Source organism: Felis catus, chromosome A3 (genome assembly GCF_018350175.1).
Source record: "Felis catus isolate Fca126 chromosome A3, F.catus_Fca126_mat1.0, whole genome shotgun sequence".
Taxonomy (NCBI): domain Eukaryota; kingdom Metazoa; phylum Chordata; class Mammalia; order Carnivora; family Felidae; genus Felis; species Felis catus.
The window spans coordinates 11,696,638-11,717,708 of NC_058370.1; the positions used below are offsets into that span (position 1 = coordinate 11,696,638).

The 21,071-nt window shown below is 55.9% G+C and overlaps 1 protein-coding gene across 3 annotated transcripts; it reads left to right on the forward strand.

The window, feature by feature from the left end:
• Positions 1–53: 53 nt before the first annotated feature.
• On the forward strand, positions 54–20,944 carry PEDS1 (plasmanylethanolamine desaturase 1). 3 transcript variants are annotated; one of them, XM_023251114.2, is made up of 6 exons: positions 54–286; positions 7,977–8,096; positions 14,694–14,785; positions 15,927–16,071; positions 16,953–17,166; positions 17,384–17,521. In XM_023251114.2, the coding sequence occupies exons 1-5, from the start codon at positions 163–165 to the stop codon at positions 17,147–17,149; spliced, it is 678 nt and encodes a 225-aa protein (XP_023106882.2). In that variant the 5' UTR covers positions 54–162; the 3' UTR covers positions 17,150–17,166; positions 17,384–17,521. The 3 variants fall into 3 exon arrangements, with proteins under 3 accessions (XP_023106882.2, XP_011279112.2, XP_023106881.2); XM_011280810.3 differs by lacking the exon at positions 16,953–17,166 and adding an exon at positions 19,474–20,944 and having other exon boundaries at positions 64–286; positions 17,384–17,596; XM_023251113.2 differs by lacking the exons at positions 54–286; positions 16,953–17,166 and adding exons at positions 3,574–3,691; positions 19,474–20,944 and having other exon boundaries at positions 17,384–17,596.
• Positions 20,945–21,071: the final 127 nt, after the last annotated feature.

A 21,071-nucleotide genomic window follows, 5' to 3' on the forward strand; every position in this document is an offset into this window, starting at 1 on the left:
CCCCGATTGGCTGTGACGCGCGGCCGGGCGAGGCCCCCGCCGGCGCCGCCGCCGCGCCCGGCGCTGGGCGGTCATTGGGCGGCGTGATCTCGCCGCGGTTCCGCGGCCCTGCCGCCGCCGCCGCCGCTAGCTGAGCGCACCGGGCGGGCCGGGCGAGTGGCCATGGCGGGCGCCGAGGACGGGCCCGGTCAGCAGCCGGAGCTCGATGAGGACGAGGCGGCGTATTGCCGGCGCTGGGGCGCGCAGCACGCCGGGGCCCGCGAACTGGCCGCGCTCTACTCTCCAGGTAGGACCTCCGGGCCCCCCTCCGGGCCTGCAGTCACTAGCCCGGGCTACGGACAGCGATCCCGGGTTCCCTAGATGGGAACCCCAGCCTCAGGCCCCGATGCAGAACTCCAGCCTCTGCTTCTAAACTTGCAAATAGCGCCCCCAAGTCCGGGGACCCCACCCCAGCGCCCCTTCCAAGATCAAGCCCCAGCCCCAGCCACGGGGCTTTCTAGATGAACGTACAGTGCCTGTATCAAGGAACTGCCACATCAGCTCCCCGGGCCGCATACAGAGCTCCCATCGCACCCCTCGATCCGGATCCTAGCCTCGGAGCACCCGAGGCTGCAAAGAGCGCCCCAAGACTTAGTAAGGACCCCCATCCCAGGACCCTGTCCAAGCCGGACGCAGCCCTTCAGCTGCACGCACTGCCCCCGGCCTCCTAAAAGTCACATCCCATTCCACGTTCCCTAGATCCGGAATGCACACACTAGGGCCCTAGTTGTGCCCCAGCCAGGGCCCTGGGCTGCAAACAGTGACCTCACCTCCCCCCCAAATCTGGGCACATCAGCCTCTCTGCTCTAGAACCTCAGCGCATGGGGTCCAGGCTTCCTAGCATCCCCGACGCCGCCCTTCCCCCAAGCTCTGTTCTAGTTATAGCTTCAGTGGCCACAGACCACCCCGCTCCCCCCCCCCCACCTCCCGCAGAGAGGGGCCTCAGCCCTTGCTGTATTCCAGAATCCCAGGTGGTGAGGGCATGGCAAATCTTCCAGTTTCAGCCCCTCCCCTGCGCAAGCCCCAAGTCCAGCCCTTGCTCCTTTTCCATTGCATATATTAGCCCCCTCCCTTTAGGACTTGGGGCTGGAGCCCTCCCTTTCCCCAAACCCGACCACAGTTTCCAGACCCTTGCCCCCCGCCCCGTTCAGCCCTCAGACCAAGGTCCCTGGCTCCTTCCTACTGTGCCTGCCACTTAAATGCTCCAGTGAGCACCAGCTCCCCCACCCTTCTCGGACTTCCAGAAGAGCCCGGGGAATCTCATTGCCTGGGCACTCTGTCCCCAGGGGTTAAGGAAGTGCCATCAACTCCAGAGTCAGGTGACTAGGAGCCGCAGGAGGCCCCTCCGCCTGAATGTCGCCATCACACCAAGCTTTGTTTGTCAAACATTCTGACATCTTTCCTTTCGCCGGGGGACAGCCACCACGCACAGCCCTTGCCTGGCGTGGGCATGGGTCCACTACCACCTTTGGCTTTCTACTCTGACTGGCCTGGGTTTGCAGACCATCTCTGCCATCACTGGCTGTGTGACCTTGGGCCGTTGGCTTTCTTGTTGAGTCCTAGGTCACAGAGGCCTCTCTAGACTTGCAGTTCCATGCTCTGGGAGTGATTTTTTGGAACCTGACTTGGGCACCTGGTCCATGATGCCGCGGTTTCTTTAGCCTGTTTCTAGAGCACCTATCCTATGGACTTGAAACCGCCTGTACGTCCTGGGACAGACTGGACGTGGCATCCTGGCTGCCTCTTTAGCTGTGTGACCTGGACCAAGCCACTTTCTCTCTCTGAGCCTCAGTTTCCTCACCTCAAAAAAATGGATACAAAGTAAAATGTATCTGCCCCTTGGTGTTTGGGGGAAGACAAAATGAGATCACCCACCTGTTGTTTGGGGTTTTTTTTTAAGTTTATTTATTTATTTTGAGAGAGAGAGAACAGGTTGGGGAGAGGGAGAGAGAGAGAAGCCCAGGCAGGCTCTGCACTGTCAGCACAGAGCCCGACGCAGGGCTCAAACTCAGGAACTGTGAGATCATGACCCGAGCTGAAGTCAGACGCTCAACCGACTGAGCCACCCAGGCTCCCTGAGATCAAACTTTGAGCAGCACCTGGCTTGCAGTGGGCACTCCCTATTGCTAACCCAGTAGTCTGGCCTTTCCCGTGAGTTTCGGAGTCAGCTGTCTCTCCTCTCTGGCCCTCAGACTCACCACGTGAGAATCGAGGGTAAGGATTTAAAGGCCTCCTCCTTTGGTGTCCAGCTCTCCCCACCTGAGTAAACCCTACCCACTTTCAACCAAATCATACCCAGGCATCCTGAGCTTCCCCAAGGGACTGCCGTTTGGGTCTGATTTCCCCAAATGCCCTTCACCCTCTGAAGAACAGCCCCGGAGGGATCTGAGATTGCAGGCAGCCTCCGGGTGCCCCAAACCTTCAGTCAAGGCCTTATCTCCTCCTGACCTGGAGTGGGGAGGAAGCCAGGCAGACAAGAGCAGAGGAGTGAGAGACTGATCAGACTGGTTTCTCCAAATTTCATAGGCCTCCACCTCCCTGTCCCTTTCCTGCGGGGCTTGGGGGAAGTACCTTGACCTCTCTGGACCTGACTTACAAAATGAGGGACCAGCCTCAACACATAGGGAGCATCTTTGTCCCAGTCCCTGTTCTAGGCCCCAGGGGCAAAGCAGTGAACAAGACCGGGAAAAAAAAAGGTGGCATTTTACTAAACCCAATAAATAAGGAAAATAGCCCACTTGCCCAGTGGTAACAAACATTATGGAGCAAATATAGAGCAGAAAAGGGGGAAGTGAAATATTGGGGGCAATAACATTTCAGAGAGGGGGCAGTTAAGACTTCACTGAGTGAGTAATACTTGAACAGAGACCTGAAGATATTTGAGGAAGGATGGTCCAGATCAGGGACCCAGCAAGTGCAAAGGCCCTGAGGTGGGAGCACGCCTGGAGTGTTTGTGGGACTGCATGGTAGGAGTCCCATGGGCTGGAGCAAAATGAGCAAGGGGAGTGTAGGAGAAGCTTCTGGGTTCCAGGACTGAATTCTTGAGATTCCTGGGGCCAGAAGTGGATTGGTACTGTGACAGTCGGCAGCCATGAGAAGGCAGTTGACAGAGCTGACATTCTTGAGCACTGGCTGTGCTGGACATTTTCTTCACATGCTCATTTCACACTTACTACAGCTGTCTGGGGCACACCCTCAGTACTAACCCCATTTTTCAGGGGAGGAAACCGAGGACCCCATCACCTCCTCATCGCCCACCCCCCAAAGGTGTTCTTCCTAATGCTTGTCCTGCTTGGGATTAGGCTTGCATTTGCCCCTAGCAGAGGGCCAGGTCAGCAAGCCCGGGGACGGCTTATGTTTGATTTGCCTGAAGGGCTGTCACTTCAGGGATGCCCTGTCCCACTTGAAGACATTTCCGGAGGCTTAGCAAAGAGTAGGGACTTGCCCGGAGCCCCATAGCCCGTTAACAGCAGAACCAGAACACTGGTGGAAGAAGGGGGGTGTTCTAGGTTCCGTGTTCTTAATCTTCACTGTGGGAGTGAGCCAGCCCCGGGGTGGGTGTGCAGGAGGGGGACCAATGTCCCAGGTCAGTGGAACAGCATGCGTGCGGGGCCGCTGGTAGAGAGAGTGGGCCTAGTGTCCGCAGGGAGCTGTGAGTAGTCTAATCGAGGCGGCATTGGGTGGTGGGAGCAGCAGGGACCAAGGAGGGAGGCAGCCTCAGCCGTACCCCGTGGGCCCCGAGGGTCTGGCCAGGGAGCTGAGGCCCGGGCCTGCGGATCCCAGGAGCCCCCTGCACTCCGGGTTTGGGTTTTACGGCAGCAGCCTGCCCTGTGCTGGGATTTGTGAAGGACTGGTGGGCTCGCAGGCCTCGTGGGCAAGCCCGCAGGTAAGGCAGGTGTCCAGCTTCCCGGCAGGTGCCAGCTGAAACCTGCCTATATGTGTGCCACTTCTCAGGTGCCCCGGGCTCCAGAGGTTGATCCTGAGGGGTCACTGGAGCCAGCTGTTCAAGCCACCCTGGCTAAGTACAGGTGCCTGTGGCCCTGGGGGACACAAGGGTCTCTTAGCTTGTGGGCCTGACTGAAGCCAGAGACCTGGGGCCCTTTCCCTGGCCAGGCCTGGTCCCTGCCACCCTGGGCTGAGCTTTGTCTCTGTTTTCCTCTGTCTTGTTCTTTTTCTATTTCTTTGTCTCTCCCCTCTGGCCATGTTCTTTCTCTTTTTTTCTCTTTGTCTTCCCATAATCTCTCCGTGACTCTGTTTCTCTCTGTGTCTCATTTCTCTGTGTCTCTGATCCGTCTTCGGTCTCGTCTCTGTCTCTCTGTCCCTCTTCCTCTGCCTCTCTCTGGTCCCTCCCTGCCTTCTATCTCCTGTGCCCCCACCTCCCTGAGGCCAAGGGGCATCAGAAGTGCAGAGTACTCAGGGCTTCTCTGACTGAAACTAGAAGAGTCGGGCCCGATGCCAAGCCCGTAGCCGCCGTGGCCTGCCCCCAGGAAAGCAAAGATGGCCGAGGCCTGGCGCCTGGCCTTCCCTGCTCCTCCCAAGCCCTACAGCCACCACACATAGGCCCAATCTCCTCCCCAGGCCAACAAGCATTCACTGCCATAACTCAGCCCAGATCATGGACCCTGGCCAGGCCAGAGGCTGGCTCAGGAAAACAAGGCCCAGCTCTCTGCCAGAGGTGGCCCAAGCTCTTATGTCCTGAGCAGAGCCCTTCTCTCCCTGGGCCTCAGTCTGCCCATCTGTAAAGTGACACCACTTAGACCACCTGACCCTGTAGGCCCTGCCAGGCTGACGGTCCATGCTGTGACTTTGGAAAAGTCGTTTCATCACTCAGGCCTAGTTTCTCCCTGTGAAAGACAGGGCAAGTGGTCCCCAGCCCACAGTGTATGGGAAGGGCTGGCTGAGCTCATCCTGGCATTGTACCTGGCACATAGTAGGTGCTCAATGAAGACTGCTTTTATGATAGATGTACTTCTTATGAATCAAAGTTGAAGCACTTGGTCTGCGAAGGATCCAGATCCCAGAAGCCAAAGATAGATGGGGTCTAGAAGGGAAAACATTCAGACTTCAGGGACGTTCTCGAAGGCACGGGAAGAGAGCTGGGCTGTCTTTAGAACATCCGAGCTAACATGTCCCGTTGACAAGCTCAGGATCCAAACCCGGCTCCTCATGTTCACCCACTGAGCCTCAGTTTCCTCGTCTGGGAACTGAAATCCCGTAGTTCCTTCCTGGAAGGACTGAGACTTGAACGAGAGAGAGACTGTCTCAGGCTCAATGCAGGTGACTGCAGGAAGCCACCCAATGTGAGGCCACAGCGGGGGAAGGAGACTGGGCTGAACCAGGAACCCCTGCCCCATCTGACGGGAGCAGCCGCTGCTGCTCAGGCCTGTGGTGCCCAGAGCCTTGTGTTCTCAAGGGAAGCAGGAAATGAGGAGTTTTATATGATTTATTTTTTTAATGTAGCTAATTTTTTTTTCTTAACTGAGAGCTGAGTGTGCTGGAGGGAGCTGCTGTCTGCAACATCCCTGATGTGGGCCACACCCGACCACCCCAGCTGTGCTAGGCCTCAGTGCGTCTCAGCCACCGTTACTGTTATTTGATCACGTTGCTGTCCCTGCAGGCTGGGGGTCAGGCAGGTGGGTCGGCATTGAAGAATCATCTTCTCCTTACCCCTTCCACATGCCCCTCCGGACTTCTGCTTCTGAGTCCCAGGCCCTGGCCGCAAACAGGAACCAGAAAGGGGAAGGGCCAGCTGGGCCAGATGACAGTGACCCCAGGTAGGGGCTGCTGGGGCAACAGGGTCATGGGGCCCACGGGGAACAGTCCCTGACGAAGAAGTGGAATGCGAAGGGTTCTGGGCCCACTTCTGCTGCTGTGTGACTACCACTGGAGTCCTGCCCTCTCTGGACTTGAGTGTCCTCATCTGTACAAGTGGGGGCCAAGAGGATGCAACCCTGGGCGTGTTCCTTCTCCCCTCCGACCCTCGGTCTTTTCACGGGGCAAGGGGAGGGCAGCTGTTCTGATTTTGGCCCAGGGCACAGTGTGCTGTGTGTGGTACATCCTGGGTAAGGCCCTTCTCTCTGAGGGAGAATGGAATGCCTAACAGGAGCAATGGAATACCTGATATTTCCTTCTAAGGTGCTTTGGTGACGAGCACCCAGAGACAAAGTCTGGCAGTTGTCCCCTAAGATGACGTATAGGAATTTGTTTATTTCACGGGCATTTATTGAGTGCCAACTGTGTGCCAGGGCCCTGGTGAGCAAGCCAGACGTGGCCCTGGGCCTCCTGAATTCACATGTGGGTAGGGGAAGAGGGACATCCTTTGGGCAGTGACAGCCCCTCAGGATGGGCCCCATGTTGGAGGAGTCCGAGAGTCAGAGGAAGCATCATGGATAGCCTCCTGGAGGTGGAGGTTCTAGGTTGAGTTCTGCAGGAGCATTGCCAGAGTCGCTCCAGGTGAGGAGAGCAGACACAGGAGGAAGCCTCTCTATCTGCCATGGCCCCCTTCAGTTGTTGACCACTCACAGGGGCCTGCCTGGCCATAGGATCCGAGTCTGTAACTGACTAGCTTTGCGGCCTCTGCTACTTCTCGGGGCCACTCTGACCCTCAGATCTCTCATCTGCAAAACGGCATCACCTCAGCAGGTACCTGGCATTTAGCAACTGCTCGGTAGATGTTAAACACTAATGATAAGAAAATTATTGTCGTTAAGGAGCTTCCATGCCCTTGGGACCAGCTGCCTGGGAAAATAATATCCCCAGGGGACCTGCAACACATTCTGTGTCACCCACGCGATGTTTTCGTTTCCTTTTCATTTATTTTTTACTTTAATTTACAATTACAAGAAAAGATTTTTGGTGGAGGAGCACATTCACGAATATTAAATTCCGAGAGGAATAAGTGGAAGCCAGTCTTGACTAGACAGTTTCTTTCTTTTCTTTTCACACATAAATGGCTGCTTTTTTGCGCTTACCAGTAGGCCCTGGACATCTTCCCTGTCCACATACAGACAGCTGCCCAGACTTATTTTCTGGCTGCAGAGATGCTGTAGACCAAGTTCATTTGGCTGATCCCTCCGGTGTTGGACTGTTCAGACACCTCAGACGGAGCTGCAGTGAGTGAATCAGCTTGTCTGAGCTCACATGCCTTTTAAAAACACGCGGCAGGAAGTTTAAAAAGAGTTCGCACACCGCTTCTGATTCCTGGCTTCCCTTGGGTGTTAGAAGTTCAGGCGTCCTGGGCCCACACTCCCACCTGGCAGTGGTCAGGCCGTTACCCCCCCATGCCCACACTTGACAAAGGATCCATGGGCAGCCAGTATCCCACGGCCCCCACCCAGCCCACCTTACTGCCCCGCGTCACCTGCCTGGTGGCTGGAGGGCTTAGGAGCACCTCCTCTTTCCTGTGTTGTGCTCCCAGACCCCCTGCTCCTGGCAGGAGCCCTGCACGTGGTAACCAAGGCCCATTTCTCCTAAATTCCTGACTCATTGGAGCCTTGCTGGATGGCAGTCGGGCAGGATCTGATCCTCTGGGATTAAAGACTCCACTTCCGAATGATTACCTATAAAAGGGGATAGGTGATGCCATGATGTCAGTTTGAAAAAGCTCATTAAAGCTCCCTCTGGGGCCTCCGGGGAGAGCCCACCAGGGCCCGGAGACGAGCTCTGGTCCTGTCTGCCAAAGAATCGGCCCTTCAAGGCAGGCTTCGCGGGCCTGTACCTTGGGCAGACTCTCCCCCTACTCTGGCCTTCGGTGACATCGTCTGTGAAATGGGTGGGCGTTCTTCGTGGCAGTCCCTAAGTTCAGCCTGTGGTCAGCACCGTAGACTCCCTGAGCTCTGAAGAGCTCCTACAGGGTTCAGCTCTGCCTGGCTTTGGTCCTCGATCCCTCGGCCTCCCCCACCCGCCCCACACTCACCTCTGGCCTCCTCTCCCTGCAGGCAAGCGCTTCCAGGAGTGGTGCTGCGTGATCTTGTGCTTCAGCCTCATTGCCCACAACTTGGTCCACCTTCTGCTGCTGGCCCGCTGGGAGCACACGCCCCTCGTCATGCTGGGTGTCAGTGAGTACCGATTGCCCCGCCGCCGGCCTCAGTTTCCCCAGGAGTCAGGGACCCACTCTGATGGCAGCTCGCATACATGTGTAATCGTGTGTGGCTGTGTGTGCTTGGGTGTGCACGTGCACTGTTGGACACACTCGTACCTCAGGGCCTTTGCACCTGCTGTTCCTCTGCCTGGAACTCTCTTCCTTCAGATACCTACCTGGTTCACTTCCTCATCCAGGTCTCACAGGTCACCTGCTCGGGGAGGCTCTCCCTGATTATCCCTCAAAAGTAACAGCCTGCCATACACCGTCACCTCAGCATACTGTGTGGTCCAATACATTTATTTGTTTAGTATCTGTCTCCCTTCACTCAAATCTCGCTCCCTGAAAGTAGCGATTCTTGTGTGCTCACTGTTGGGTCCCCAGCCCCAAGTGCGAGGCCTGGCACATGGTAGGTACTTGATAAATAATTATGGCATCAGGAGATGAATGAAGGGCAGGCTGTAACTTACAGCACATGCTGAGTGTTTCCCATTGGTCAGTCCTCCCCCATCCACAGCCTGGGAGGTGGATGCTACACTTGTTGTCATTTTCCAGATGAGCAAACTGAGGCTCAGAGAAGGGCCCGTCCAGCATCACACCTCAAGCCAGAAGCACAATAGAGCTCTCCATTCATCGTCTCCACTCCCAGGTCCTGAGGTGACTCCCTTCCTTCCTGCCTGCGCACCGGCCTCCCCTCTGCCCTTGAACTCAGGCGCTCATCCCTTCCCCTGCTCCGGGCTCCCAGGCGGAGGGGGGCAGCTGTGCCCTTGGTCTGTCCGCCCAGCCCTCCCTGCGTGTTCAGCTCCCACAATCTCATTAAAAGCACTCTGGCCGCCTAAGCCAATAGTGCTCAGGCTGGCTAATTGGGCCATCTGGGTCTGCGTTGGGGTGGGCACGTGGCGGGGGTGGGCCAGCTGGGGGAGAGGGAGTTAACCCCTCTGGTGCTGGGGAGCCTGGGCCCCGCCTCAGGAGCCACACCCGCCCCCCCCCCTTACCCAGGGGTGAGAGGGACCGTGCACCTGCAGCCTCTCTGCCTCAGAGCCCTACATTCAGGGGCAGGAATGTGGCCGGCGTGACCCCTGATGCCCCCTCTGGGGGTGGCTGCATGCAGGCTCTGGGTTCAAGTCCCAGCTCTACGGCCTTGTGGCTGTGTTGCCTTGGGGCTAGGGTTGTTGCATCTCCGAGCCTTGTTTCCACACCTGTAAGTCGAGGCTGCTTGTGGCACCTGCCTCCTCGGGCTGTTGTGAGGGCCTCACACAGGTGTGTAGCTGCTGAGGGGCCAGCGACTGAGCAGAGGTGGGAAGGAGACCCCACCCGACATAACCACTCACGAGGGCTCAGACCACCGTGGTCTCTTCAGCAATGGATTCTTTCCCAAGTGTCCACTGTGCACCAAGCTGCACGTGGAGTACTTTCAACTCTTGGTGTCGAGCCAGTGCGGAGGTTGGGACCGCCGTCCCCTGAGAGGCCGGGCCACTTGCCGGCTGGCCCAGCAGAGTCTGGCATCACACATCCAGACGTGCCCAGCTCTAGAGCCACAGACTCCCCCAGCAGGGCCCGTAGGGCCTCCGGTTAGCACTGGGAGGACAGTGTGTCTGAGCCCACGTCTGTGTTGTGTGAGGCAGGAGGATGGGTGTCCCAGGCCGTCGCCACCTTCCTTCCCTGGTTGGGATCAGAGCCTCCAGGCCCTGGCTCGGGAGCGCTCTGGCCGTCCGGTCACCGAATGTGACACCAGCTCCCCCATCCCACGCCTTGGCCTCTGAGCTGATGAGAATAGACCATCTCCTGATAGTGGTGTTTGCACAGTCCCTAATTGATTTAAGTAGCCACCCTGATTTGTGTATTAACATGCAGGAGGCGAGGCACCGTGCCAGTCTGCGGAGCCTGCCTCTAGCCCAGCACTATCTCTCCAGAAGCCCGGTGCCCCTGGCAGGCCCTGGAAACCAGGGGAGGCGGAAACATGAAAAGGTGCCCAGTTGATAAACACAGACAGATGATGCAATGCTGGGAAGCAAAACCGAGATAAGAGAATAGCCAGGGAAGAGTTGAGAGGTCAGGGAAGGCCTTTCTGGAAAAATGACATCCGCACGCAGACCTGAAGGAGGTGAGGGAGGAGGCCAGGCAGATATCTTGGGGAGGGGCGGCAGGGAACAGCAGGTGCAAAGTCCCAGAGGCTGGGATGCGCCCAGGGAACAGGCAGGAGGCCAGCGTGGCTGGGGAAAATTGATCAAAGGAAAGGTAGTTGCTGGCTGCTGAGAGAGGCAGGGTGCAGATTGCGCAGTGCCTTGGTCTGGACTTGGGGTTTAATTCTACAGGCCGTGCGGAGCCGCTGGGGAGTGTCCCGTAGGGAGCTGACATCAGCTGGGGCTGCAGGCGGGATGGATGGGGGCGGGGATGCTGGCCCACACCCGGTGAGGGCAGCGGCGGTGGCGCAGGATCCTCAAGTTCTCAGTGAGCTGTGCGAGGCGAGCGGCCAGAGCATCCTGTCACGCTGGCTGTGAGTGGTGACCCACGGGCTTTGATGGAAAGGATGGGCTTCCATTGGCAGAGGCCCGAAGAGGCGGCTTGAGACGAGATGCTCGAGCCGCCTGCCTGAGAGCCAGGGCGAGGTGCCGAGCAGGAAGTTGGAAATCCGAGTCTGGAGTCCAGGAAGGCAGCTACAGATAGAAATCTGGGAGACCTCGCAGTAGAAGAGGTGTGTGAAGCCCAGAGGCCGGCGGAGAGCCCCCAGGGCTTCCATGCCGGGAGGAGGAGGAAGAGCGAGCCGGGGCGGCCAGAGGGGCTGCAGAGGCCGGGAGGGGAGAGTGTCTCCAGAAGACTTGAGGCTCAACTGAGAGCAGCCGCTGAGCAGAGCCAGCAGGATGGGGCAGCGAGGGGACCGCCGGATCTGGCCACATGGAGGTCATTAGTGACCTTGACAGGGAGAGCGTTGTCGTGAATGAAAGAGCGAACAAACGAACGGCCCTGGGAGCCTTGAGCTGTTAGCGGCACCCGGGGAAAATGGAGGAAAAGTGTGGGTGCCCACGAGTTGGCCCTTGAGGAGCTGAGTAAGAGTTTTCTGGCAGACAGAGCGGGGAGGGTGTTCCGGGCAAGGGAGCCCGGGGAGTGCAAAGACTGGTGATGAGGTCGGAGGGCCCACGGCCTCAGGTCAGGTGAGGAGTCTGTGCTGAACGATGGTAGAGGCGGGATTTCAGCAGCCCACCCTCGCGGTCCACCCTCGCGGTCTCCACACCAGGCCTTGAGGTGGGCAGCAGCTAAGAAGTCACAGCTGGGTAACCTGTGGCGAGGTGAAGGCCCCAAGGGACCCAAGGACTGTCCCAAAGTCACCCGGTGCGTCAGGGTAGCCTGGGGTGACTCATCGCCTGTCCTGTACCCTGTGGTACCATGGGGTGCTAACCAGGCCAAAGCTGCCCTCACGATGAGCCAGCTCTAGCCACCGCCCCCTGCGCCAGGACAGAGAAGCTCTGTGTGCTTGCCTCTCCTGTCTCCACTAAAGCCCCCTGAGGCAGCAGGCCTGGAGGCCCAGAGTCACTGCTCTAGAAACCCCCACTCGCAGAGGCCTGGGGGTCACAGAGCCCAAGGAGCAAATTGTTTCTTCTCGCCAAGAAATCGTTCCTGACATCTGTCCAAAGCACACATCCCTCCCTGCTCTGCGGCCTGAAAAGGCCAGGTCATTTGACAGATGATAAAACTGAGGCCTGGAGAGGGTGGTAACACCTAAACTACTAACTATAGCTACATTTGGGAGTGCTTACCATGTCCCAGGACTCACTTGACACGTATTGGCCCAGCTTATTAATCGATTGTACTTAAGTAAAGTTAAGTGCTATTATTAATGTTCCCATTTCCCAGACCTGGACGTGAACACAGCATCATTGTGAATGGCCCTCACAGTAGTCCCTGGCCGCCGGTCAGCAGCCCTGACTGCCCTTACCCTCTGAGTCTCATTCTTCCTCTGGACTCTCCTCTGGAGAGTCGGGATGTGTTGGGGCCCATAACTATGGACGTGAAATAAGATGATGCAGTTTTTCAGAAATAGACTTTATTTACTAGTACAAAAAAGAGTATAGAGAGTTCAGTTCCCGTAGGCTCCATGCACCCAGTTCCCCCTGTTGTTAACATCTTATATCTTATATTTTACATTAGTGTCATACATTTGTTACAATCAACATACCGATATGGATACATTATTACAAATTAAAGACCATGGTTTATTCAGATTTCCTTAGTTTCTACCTAATGTCCTTCTCCTGTGCCAGGGTCCTTTCGAGGATACCACTCACATTAGTTATCGGGTTCCTTTAGGCTCCCTGTGGCTATGACAGTGTCTCAGACTTTCCTTGTTTTGGGGGACCTTCACAGTTTTGAGGAGCCCTGATATTTCTTTTTAAATTTTTTTTTTAATGTTTATTTTTGAGAGAGAGACAGAAAGAGTGCGAGCAGGGGGGGGCAGAGAGAGAGGGAGACACAGAATCGGAAACAGGCTCCAGGCTCCGAGCTGTCAGCACAGAGCCCGACGCGGGGCTCGAACTCACGAACCACAAGATCATGACCTGAGCCGAAGTCGGACGCTCAGCCGACGGAGCCCCCCAGGTGCCCCGAGCCCTGATGTTTCACAGGATGCCTCGCTACAGGAATTTGTCTCATGCTTTTCTTAGACCACGTTGTATGTTTCTGGGAGGAGGAGCTGAGAGGCAAAGCACCATTTCCATCACATAGCATGTACTTGACCTTGACCACCTGGCCCGCGGAGTGTCAGGTTTCCCCACTCTGAAGTTACTCTCCTCCCGCTTCCCCACCGTATCCTCCCTGGAAGAAAGTCCCTGGGCACAGCCCATATTTAAGGTATGAAGAGTTATATGTTCCAATAATGCATGTCTAACACCTTTGACATAGTGCCTGGCGTAAAGGATGCACCCCATAAATGTTAACCACTGTCACAAACATTGTTTTTCTAATATTGTTTTTATTATTATCATTCTTTTCATCTGTAAGGATTAAATGCTTAGGATGATTAAGGAGATAAGATGTGTAACCGGCTTAGAACTGGCCTTGGTACAGTTTAGGGATTAAAAGAGATAAAACATTTAAGGGGCTGGCACAGGGCCTGGTACCTATAAGTGCTCAGTAAATGTTGAGTAAAAATAAATAAATAAATAGCTGGCATTTTTATGAAGAAATGATGGCATATGTCCGCCTCCAGGTTTGGGTATGAATGTCCACAGCAGCTTGACTCCTAACAGCTTTATACTGATTAACTCAGGGAATATTTACTGAACCCCTAATAAGTGCCAGGGACTGGGAAGGAGACGGGAAATAGGAAACGCTGGAAGATGGGGGTGGTTATAATGTCAAACACTCAACAGATGTTTGAACAAAGACCTGGAGGGAGTGAAGGAGGGAACTGTGCTATGCCCTGGGAAAGAATGTTCCAGGCGGAGGGAACAGTAAATGCAGAGAGAGACCCAGAGGCGTGTGAGGGTATGCAAGGGAAGGGGCGTCAGTAAGCCAGTAGGGTTGGGATGCAGCGAGCAGGGAGAGTGATGGGGGCAGCACTGGGATGTTACCTCGCCCAAGCAGTCAGCCACTGTGCCTCAGTTTCCCTGTGTGCAGGAGTGGTTGTGCATCCTGCTGTGTTAGATTGGGACCTCAAGGCAGGTTAAGAGCCCAGCTCTGCCACTTGCCCTCTTTGTGACCTCGGTCCAGTTAAACTTGTGTTCTCCAGGACTCTGTTTCCACCGCTGCAAAGGGGGAATAAGGAGGGTACCAGCTTCGGCCAGATTGTAAGAATCCACTGAGATCAAACACGTAAAGCGCTTGTCTGGCACTGAAGGTGCTCAATAAATGGCAGCCACTGTTTTTTGTAATCGTCATTCCCATCTATCTAAAGGAAACTGGGGCACAGAGAGGTTGAGTATCATGCCCAACGTCACACAGCTAGTGAGAGACAGCTGGGATTTCCTGATCTAACAGCTCTTAACCCCTATGTTATACCGAACCTTCAAGCAAGTGGATGGTGTTGGGGTCTTTGCAGGAACCGAGTCCAGTTCTGAACACATTGAGAACAGGGAAAAGGCTGCCAGAGGCCAAATTATCACATTTATTGTGATACAAACTAGGTTGGGGAGGAAGTCATGGCTACTGCCTGCACCTGAGGGGATTCTGATGACAGACCCCAAAAGCACATTTCCATCTATTCACTGGCAGCACTGGAGCAGAGTGGGCCTCCCTCTGTGGAGTGATTGGGGGTCAGAGAGAAGGGCCCAGTCAGCTCCTGATAGGGAAGAGTCGAGCTGATCTGTGCCTGCCCCCTTGATTCCCTCCCGACTCCCCAAACAAATGAGTCCCCACATATCCCTGGGCAGAGCAAGTAAAGGGACAGGAGCGCTCTACCTGAGACTCCATTCACAGGGAGGAAAACAGCCCAAGTAGAGAAGAGATACCACCCCCCGTAACGAGTGAGTGAGTGAGCGAGCAAGCAAGTGAATGAATGCGGGACTCCCTGATTTGGGGCCAAGGGTGGGCAGGACTGTCGCCTGCCTGGTCCCCTGCCTCACCCACCTCTTGTCCACAGTTGCAGGCGCGCTCATTGCTGACTTCTTGTCTGGCTTGGTGCACTGGGGAGCTGACACTTGGGGCTCCGTGGAGCTGCCCATCGTGGGGAAGGTGAGTACCTTGACCCAGCCCGTCTCCTGCAGAAGCAGGTTGGGCTGTCTGATGCAGGGGGAGCCCCCTTCCTCTCCGAGCCTCCCGTTGCCCTGTTTGAAAGGCAGAAGCCATCATTCCAGCCTGACCCCCTGCGTCTCCTTGAGGACCAGAAGAGACTAGAAATCCTGGGATTTCTGGAATTTTCTGGAAGCAAAAGCATCAAGCATGGGATAGAGAGCTTTGAACCCCTTGAATTTGGGGACCACGGCTCATTCTCCTTTGCCAGCCCTGTTGCACCTCACCATTCGTTCTAGTTGAACTTTTACCTTGTGCCACACTGTTTGGGTTTTCCAATACAAACAGCCTTAGCCAAACAAAGGTACTGGTCCGCGTACCCGAAAATTTCAAGAGTAGAGCCAAGTGAAAGCGTGGCTGGGTCCAGTAAGACAGTCAGACCATGCTCTCATGACTCCGTCTCTCTCTGTGTCTGTCCCTGCTTTCCTCTCTGTTGGCTTCCCTGTCACATAGGCTTTCCCTTCATCCTTCCAGCTCGGCCCCCTCAGTGGAAAGAGAACTCTCCTTTCCCACAGTTGCAGCCAAAGTCCCATAGCACGCTCCCATTGGCCCAGCTCAGGTCACGTGCCCATCCCTGTCCCTGTGGCGGGCAAGCCGGGATGCTCTGATTGGCCAGGCCAGGGTCACGTGCTCACCTTTAGGTTCTGCCCCATCGGAACAGTATGTACCGACAGAAGAGGAAGAGGGGGAGGCTGTTACCAGAAAGAGGGGCTTGGACACTGGGAAGAAATAGAGGGGTCTGCCTGCCACAGTGAGGGGTGTCCTCAACTGTATTAGAGTGGGGAAGAAGGGTGGAGGTGGTCTCCAACTCCCCTCACACCCCTGCTGGGGAGACTGAGGCCCAGAGTGGGGCAATACCGTGCCACGGTCCCCACCTAGTCATTTTGACTGCCTTCTGCTAGAGCAGCTTAGAGCAGGACCCTGAAGGTTGGGGGGGGGGGGGATGATGGGGGAGTGTTCTGGCATCCTGAAGGCAAGGAGGTAAGCCTGAGTCCAGTTTGCACAGCAAGTGGTAGAGAGAGGCCGGCCACCACAGGCTGACCGGTCGGACGTACCCCCTCTCCCACCCTCACCTCCACCCCAGGCTTTTATCCGACCCTTCCGCGAGCATCACATCGACCCCACAGCCATCACGCGACACGACTTCATCGAGACCAATGGGGACAACTGCCTGGTGACACTGCTGCCTCTGCTGAACATGGCCTACAAGTTCCGCACCCAGAGCCCAGGTGAGTGTGCCTGCCAGCTGCCAGGGGGCTGTGGGGACACGGTCCCCTCACTACGTTAAAAAACTTTCAGTTATCATCCTGTAAAATTGGCACATTTGACATAAAAATCTGTGCTTCCAGCCTCTCTTGAACAATCCAGTCCGGCCATCCTGGGCCCTTGTTCCCCTCTGGCTTCACTGGGAGGGAGCTGAGCTGCGGCCGCCCCCTTTACACAGTCCCCACTCCTCCCTGCTGTCCTACACCTGGACCAGCTTGCTCACCTGCATTACCTGCCTGGCCCTCAGGGCTTCTGGCTTGGCTGCCCTGGCTGAGTAGGGCCAACACGGGCAGTGAACTCAGGAAGTTCTGAGTTCTGATCTTTGCCCTATTTTAAGGAGGGAACCTGTCCCAAAGCAAGTCATTTCACCTGTCAGAGCCTCAGTTACATCATCTGCCAGGTGGGCAGAAGGCAGGGGAGGGGAGGTTGAATACTCCCGCCAGGCCGCGTCTTGTCCTAACAACTTGATACATCGCTGGTCCTTGGAGCAGCCCCTTGGTGGGTAGAGGTGTGGGTGTCTGTGGTGTGGTGCCATGGTGGCCGCCAGATCCTCCCCACGTGTGCACCCATCCCCCAGTTGCCACGAGCAGCGGCTGCTAACGGCTCTCAGCTGTCCCTTTTGGGAACCGCCAGGGCAGGTCCTACGTCTCCCCTTGGGATAAGCCTAAAGCCAAACGTAAAGGGACAGGAAAAGCCGACAGAAGACCAGACCTCTCACTTCTGGGTGGGACCAACTCTGTGGAGCCATTAACCCTCCAGAGCTGCCCCCAGGATCAGGCTGAGACAAGACTCCCCCAAAGCCATCATTGTTTAGCTCACCCCCTGCTTTCCCCCACTCCCTCAGATGATTTTCCGAACAGAAGATACCCACCCCCCCCGCCCCGTGAACCCTTGTCTCAGGCTCTGCCTTTGGGAACCTGGACAAAGACTTATTGCCGTGTTAGTGACGACGAAGTTGAGACTCAAAGAGGCAGAATCGCTGGCCCAAGCTCATGTAGCCAAGAAATGTCAGAGCACGGACCTGAACCCAGCTCTGCCTGACTCCGGAGCCCACACCCGTAACTATTTCTTGTGCTTCCTGCACGATCTGCCCACTGAGCAGAAGAGAAGCCTGAGGCCCAGAGGGGAGTCTGAACTTGCCTGAGACCATGGGGGAGGGTGGAAGGAGGCCAGGGAGCTGCCCAGGGGCAAGGAGCCGGGGCCAGGCTGGTGGTGGCCCTGCCCCCGTGACAGCCTCGACACCCTGTCCCCCCCCACCCCCCCCCCCCCCCGCAGAAGCGCTGGAGCAGCTGTACCCCTGGGAGTGCTTCGTCTTCTGCCTGACCATCTTCGGCACGTTCACCAACCAGATCCACAAGTGGTCACACACGTACTTCGGGCTGCCACGCTGGGTCACCCTCCTGCAAGACTGGCACGTGATCCTGCCACGCAAACACCATCGCATCCACCACGTCTCACCCCACGAGACCTACTTCTGCATCACCACAGGTGTGGCTCCAGGGTGGCGTGGGAGAGGCTGCCCTGCCCCCACCCCAGCTCTGCCTCTATCCTCAGGGTTAGGAGGGCAGAGGTCACAGGAGGAGGTCATATCATCCTTGCCCTGCAGGAACATGCTCTTAGATTCATGTGCCAAGCGTAGGTGCTGAGGACGCAGCAGCACGAGAGAGACCGCCTCCCCCACTCCCACCTCCTAGAGTCGTGATTTCAACCATCCATCCATCCAGCAGATATTTGTTGGGCACCTACTATGTGCCAAGCGCCGTCCTGGGCTGAGGCTCCAGCACTGAAACAAACAGGCAAAAATCCCTGCCTCTGTGGTATTCACATTCTAGTAGGGGACATTCCATTTAACCATGCTAACTGCTGGTAGGTGAGGAGAAGAGACAGTTGAGCTGAGGGAGAAAATAACGCAGATCTGGAGGAAGAACAGAGGGTGTGAAGTCCCCGAAGGAGGAACACACAGGCCTGCTTGGTTTGAGGAACAGCGAGGAGGTCAGTGTGGCTGGAGCAAAGGGCACTGGGGGCAGGGGGCAGGAGAGATGACACATGCCCAGTCGTGAGGCGTGCTCTGGCGAAAGCGAAGCAGGGTGAAGGGCCGAGAGGGAGTAGGGAGGCCGGAGTGTAGCTGTTCATAGTAGGCGGTCAGAAATCTGGAAGAAGAAAAAAAAAGAAGGAAAAAAAAAGCGTGGGAGGGCCCTGCAGCTAAATAATGACAGAACAGTTCAGGCAAAGGGAGTAGGAAGTACAAAGACCCTGAGGCGGGAAGGAAACCCACCTGCCACCAGTAGTTACAGGACCAGTACCAAAGAAGTGAGGTGAGTTGAGCAGGTTTTCTGGGGTCAGCTGGCATCTTTCAAGATTAGGGGTGTCTGAGGTGCTGTCAGCACCTTGATGGCAAGTCAGGCTACAGCTTACGATCAGCTCTCCACTCTTCCGTGTGAATCTTTAGGAAGCAAGCCTCCCTGGATGTGCTTTGTTCTCACGCACAGCATGGGGCTGCAGCCGCCACCTTACATAGGACTGTCACGGGGCCAGGGCGTGAAGGGCGCTATGGCAGATGTGAAGTGTTTGGCACATAATAAGTACTCGATAAGTCACGGCTACTAGTTTCTGCGGGGAGAGCGGTGCATTGTCTTTCTGGAGACAGAACTGAGAACCACAGAAAATATTCTTCGTACGTCTTAAGGTCATGTTCTTTGAGAGCGGGTGGAGGGGGTGGAATTGAGGCTGCCGAGATCAGTTAACTGCTCAAGCCAAGCCTAGGATCGGGCCTGGTTTGGCCACTCGCTAACGGGGCGACTCCTCTCTGAGCCCGTCTTCTCATGTGGAAAATGGGAGTATCTACTATTTGGGTAGGAGGCTATCATACAGATGAAATAAGATGGGAAGTAATATTTACTGAACATCTTTGTGCCAGTCACCATCCCAGACACTCGGGATCAACAGAGGGAGAACAGAGTTCTGCTCTTTGGAGCAGATGCTGTGGTTGGGAGTTGGGGAGAAAAACCAACACAAAACAGGGAAGTGGCCACAGGTTATCATAAAGGATATAAAGAAACAGAAGAGGGTGATGTGGTCAAGGAAGGCTTCCTGGAAGAAGTGGCAGTGGAGCCCGGTGATAAGAAATGCTGTCACTGTGCCTGGCATATAGTAAGCACTCGGTAAGAAAGTGAACGAATGAGGGGACAAAGGCATGTCTGAGCAGCCCTAAGCCCACTGGTGGGAGGTCCCCATCCCCTTGGTCAGCCCTTGTCCCTCTACAGACTCACTCCCTGTTGCTCCTGCCCCAGGCAAAGCCAACTTTGCTCCGCCTCCTCAACTGCTGCTCTCCCACTCAACGCCCTGGTGCCGTTTCCCCCCTGCAGGCTGGCTCAACTACCCTCTGGAGAAGATAGGCTTCTGGAGACGCCTAGAAGACCTCATCCAGGGCCTGACCGGCGAGAAGCCTCGGGCCGATGACATGAAATGGGCCCAGAAGATCAAATAACTGCTCCGAGCCTGCCACCTTGTTGCCAACCCTCCCTAGCCCCCTAAACCGAAGCCATCTGCCAAATTCCAGCCTCCTCGTGCTGGCCCCTCCAGATGGAGAGGACGCCTCCTGGGCTGGGCCCGGGCACCCCCAGCCCACCCCTCGTGACACAGAATACTTGAGCCACTGATTTTTCATTTCCTTTTTTTCATTTTCTCTCCTTGGCCCCTCCCCAGCCACCTGAGCTGCTGTCTCCAAGCCTGACTCTGCAGAAAAAGGAGCCCCGCCCTGCCAGCTATTCCGTGGGTAGAGGAGAAGCTCACCCACTCCCTGTGCTCCTACAGCACCCCCACCCCCACCCCACTGGGCAGCCCTTCAGCATGGCTGGCGTTGGGGCCACTGAGTCGTCTTATCTGTCTCTCGTTTGTCCCCAGTGGTCTAGGAGCCCCCAGGCACACCTAAGTGTCCCCGGAGCATTTGCCCTGCCATGGCCCTGTGAACTGAGCCCGAAGACCTGGGTGGGTGGACAGCCCCAGGCACCACCTTCAGCCTAGCCTGTCCACCCAAGAATGGCAAAGTGAGCAAGGGTCTGAGGGCAGCCGGCCAGAAGAGGCAGGAATCCCCTGCCCGAGTCTGGAACCCCTTCTCCCCTGCCCGTCCCCCACCTGCCCACGTGATTCCAGCCAGAGCTGATACTTCTAATCAGAGGATGTCTTCACAGAGTGCAGCCCCTGCAATGGGTCTTGGTCATTTGGAAGGGGACACGGTGTCCCCTCTGGCTAGGGGAATGTCAGAGAAGGAAGAATTGGGCTGTTTTGTTTTGGTTTTTTTTTTTTTTTTTTAAAGGTGCTTGCTTGTTTAATGTAAATAATAGAAAGCCTTAATATCTTTTCTGTAACACGGAGTAATATTTTAATGTCACGTTTTGGATGTACATAATATATTTATAACAAAGCAGCAAGAGTCTACTTAACCTCGGCTGCCTCGTATTTCCTGGTTGGCTGGTGGGGGGGTGGTTAAGGATCCTGGAGAGTAAGACCCCACCTCTACCCCATTCCCAGCTCCCTTCCCCCAACCTTGGGCTCAGAATGGGAGTTTTTTCACCGGACACAGTGAATTAATGTTGCCATGTGCTCCAAACACGTTTGGAGGGGACCCATGATTGGGTGAGGAATGGCCTTGCAGGAAGTCATGATGATCGAGTAATGAAGGCTGATCCCTATTAGTGAATTCCTTCAGCAAATGTTATTGGCCTGGTGCGTGCCAGGCTCTGACCTGGACACTGGGACACAGCACTGAACAAACAGACAAGGACTTAACCCTGGTGGAGTTGACCTCCTGAGAGACAATAAACATAAATAAATGCATATGTACATTCAGATGGTGATTTGTAAAGAAAATCAAACAATACTGAATCACATTGGAAAAGCAGGGTGGGGCTGCTTCGGCCGCATTGGTCAGGGAGGGTCTGAGGAAGTGACATCTGACCTGAGA

Coding starts and splice junctions, on each gene's coding strand:
- PEDS1 (XM_011280810.3), top strand. CDS start 163: ATGGCGGGCGCCGAGGACGGGCCCGGTCAGCAGCCGGAGCTCGATGAG. Junction 14,786..15,926: donor AGCTGCCCATCGTGGGGAAG/GTGAGTACCTTG, acceptor CCTCCACCCCAG/GCTTTTATCCGACCCTTCCG. Junction 16,072..17,383: donor GTTCCGCACCCAGAGCCCAG/GTGAGTGTGCCT, acceptor CCCCCCCCGCAG/AAGCGCTGGAGCAGCTGTAC.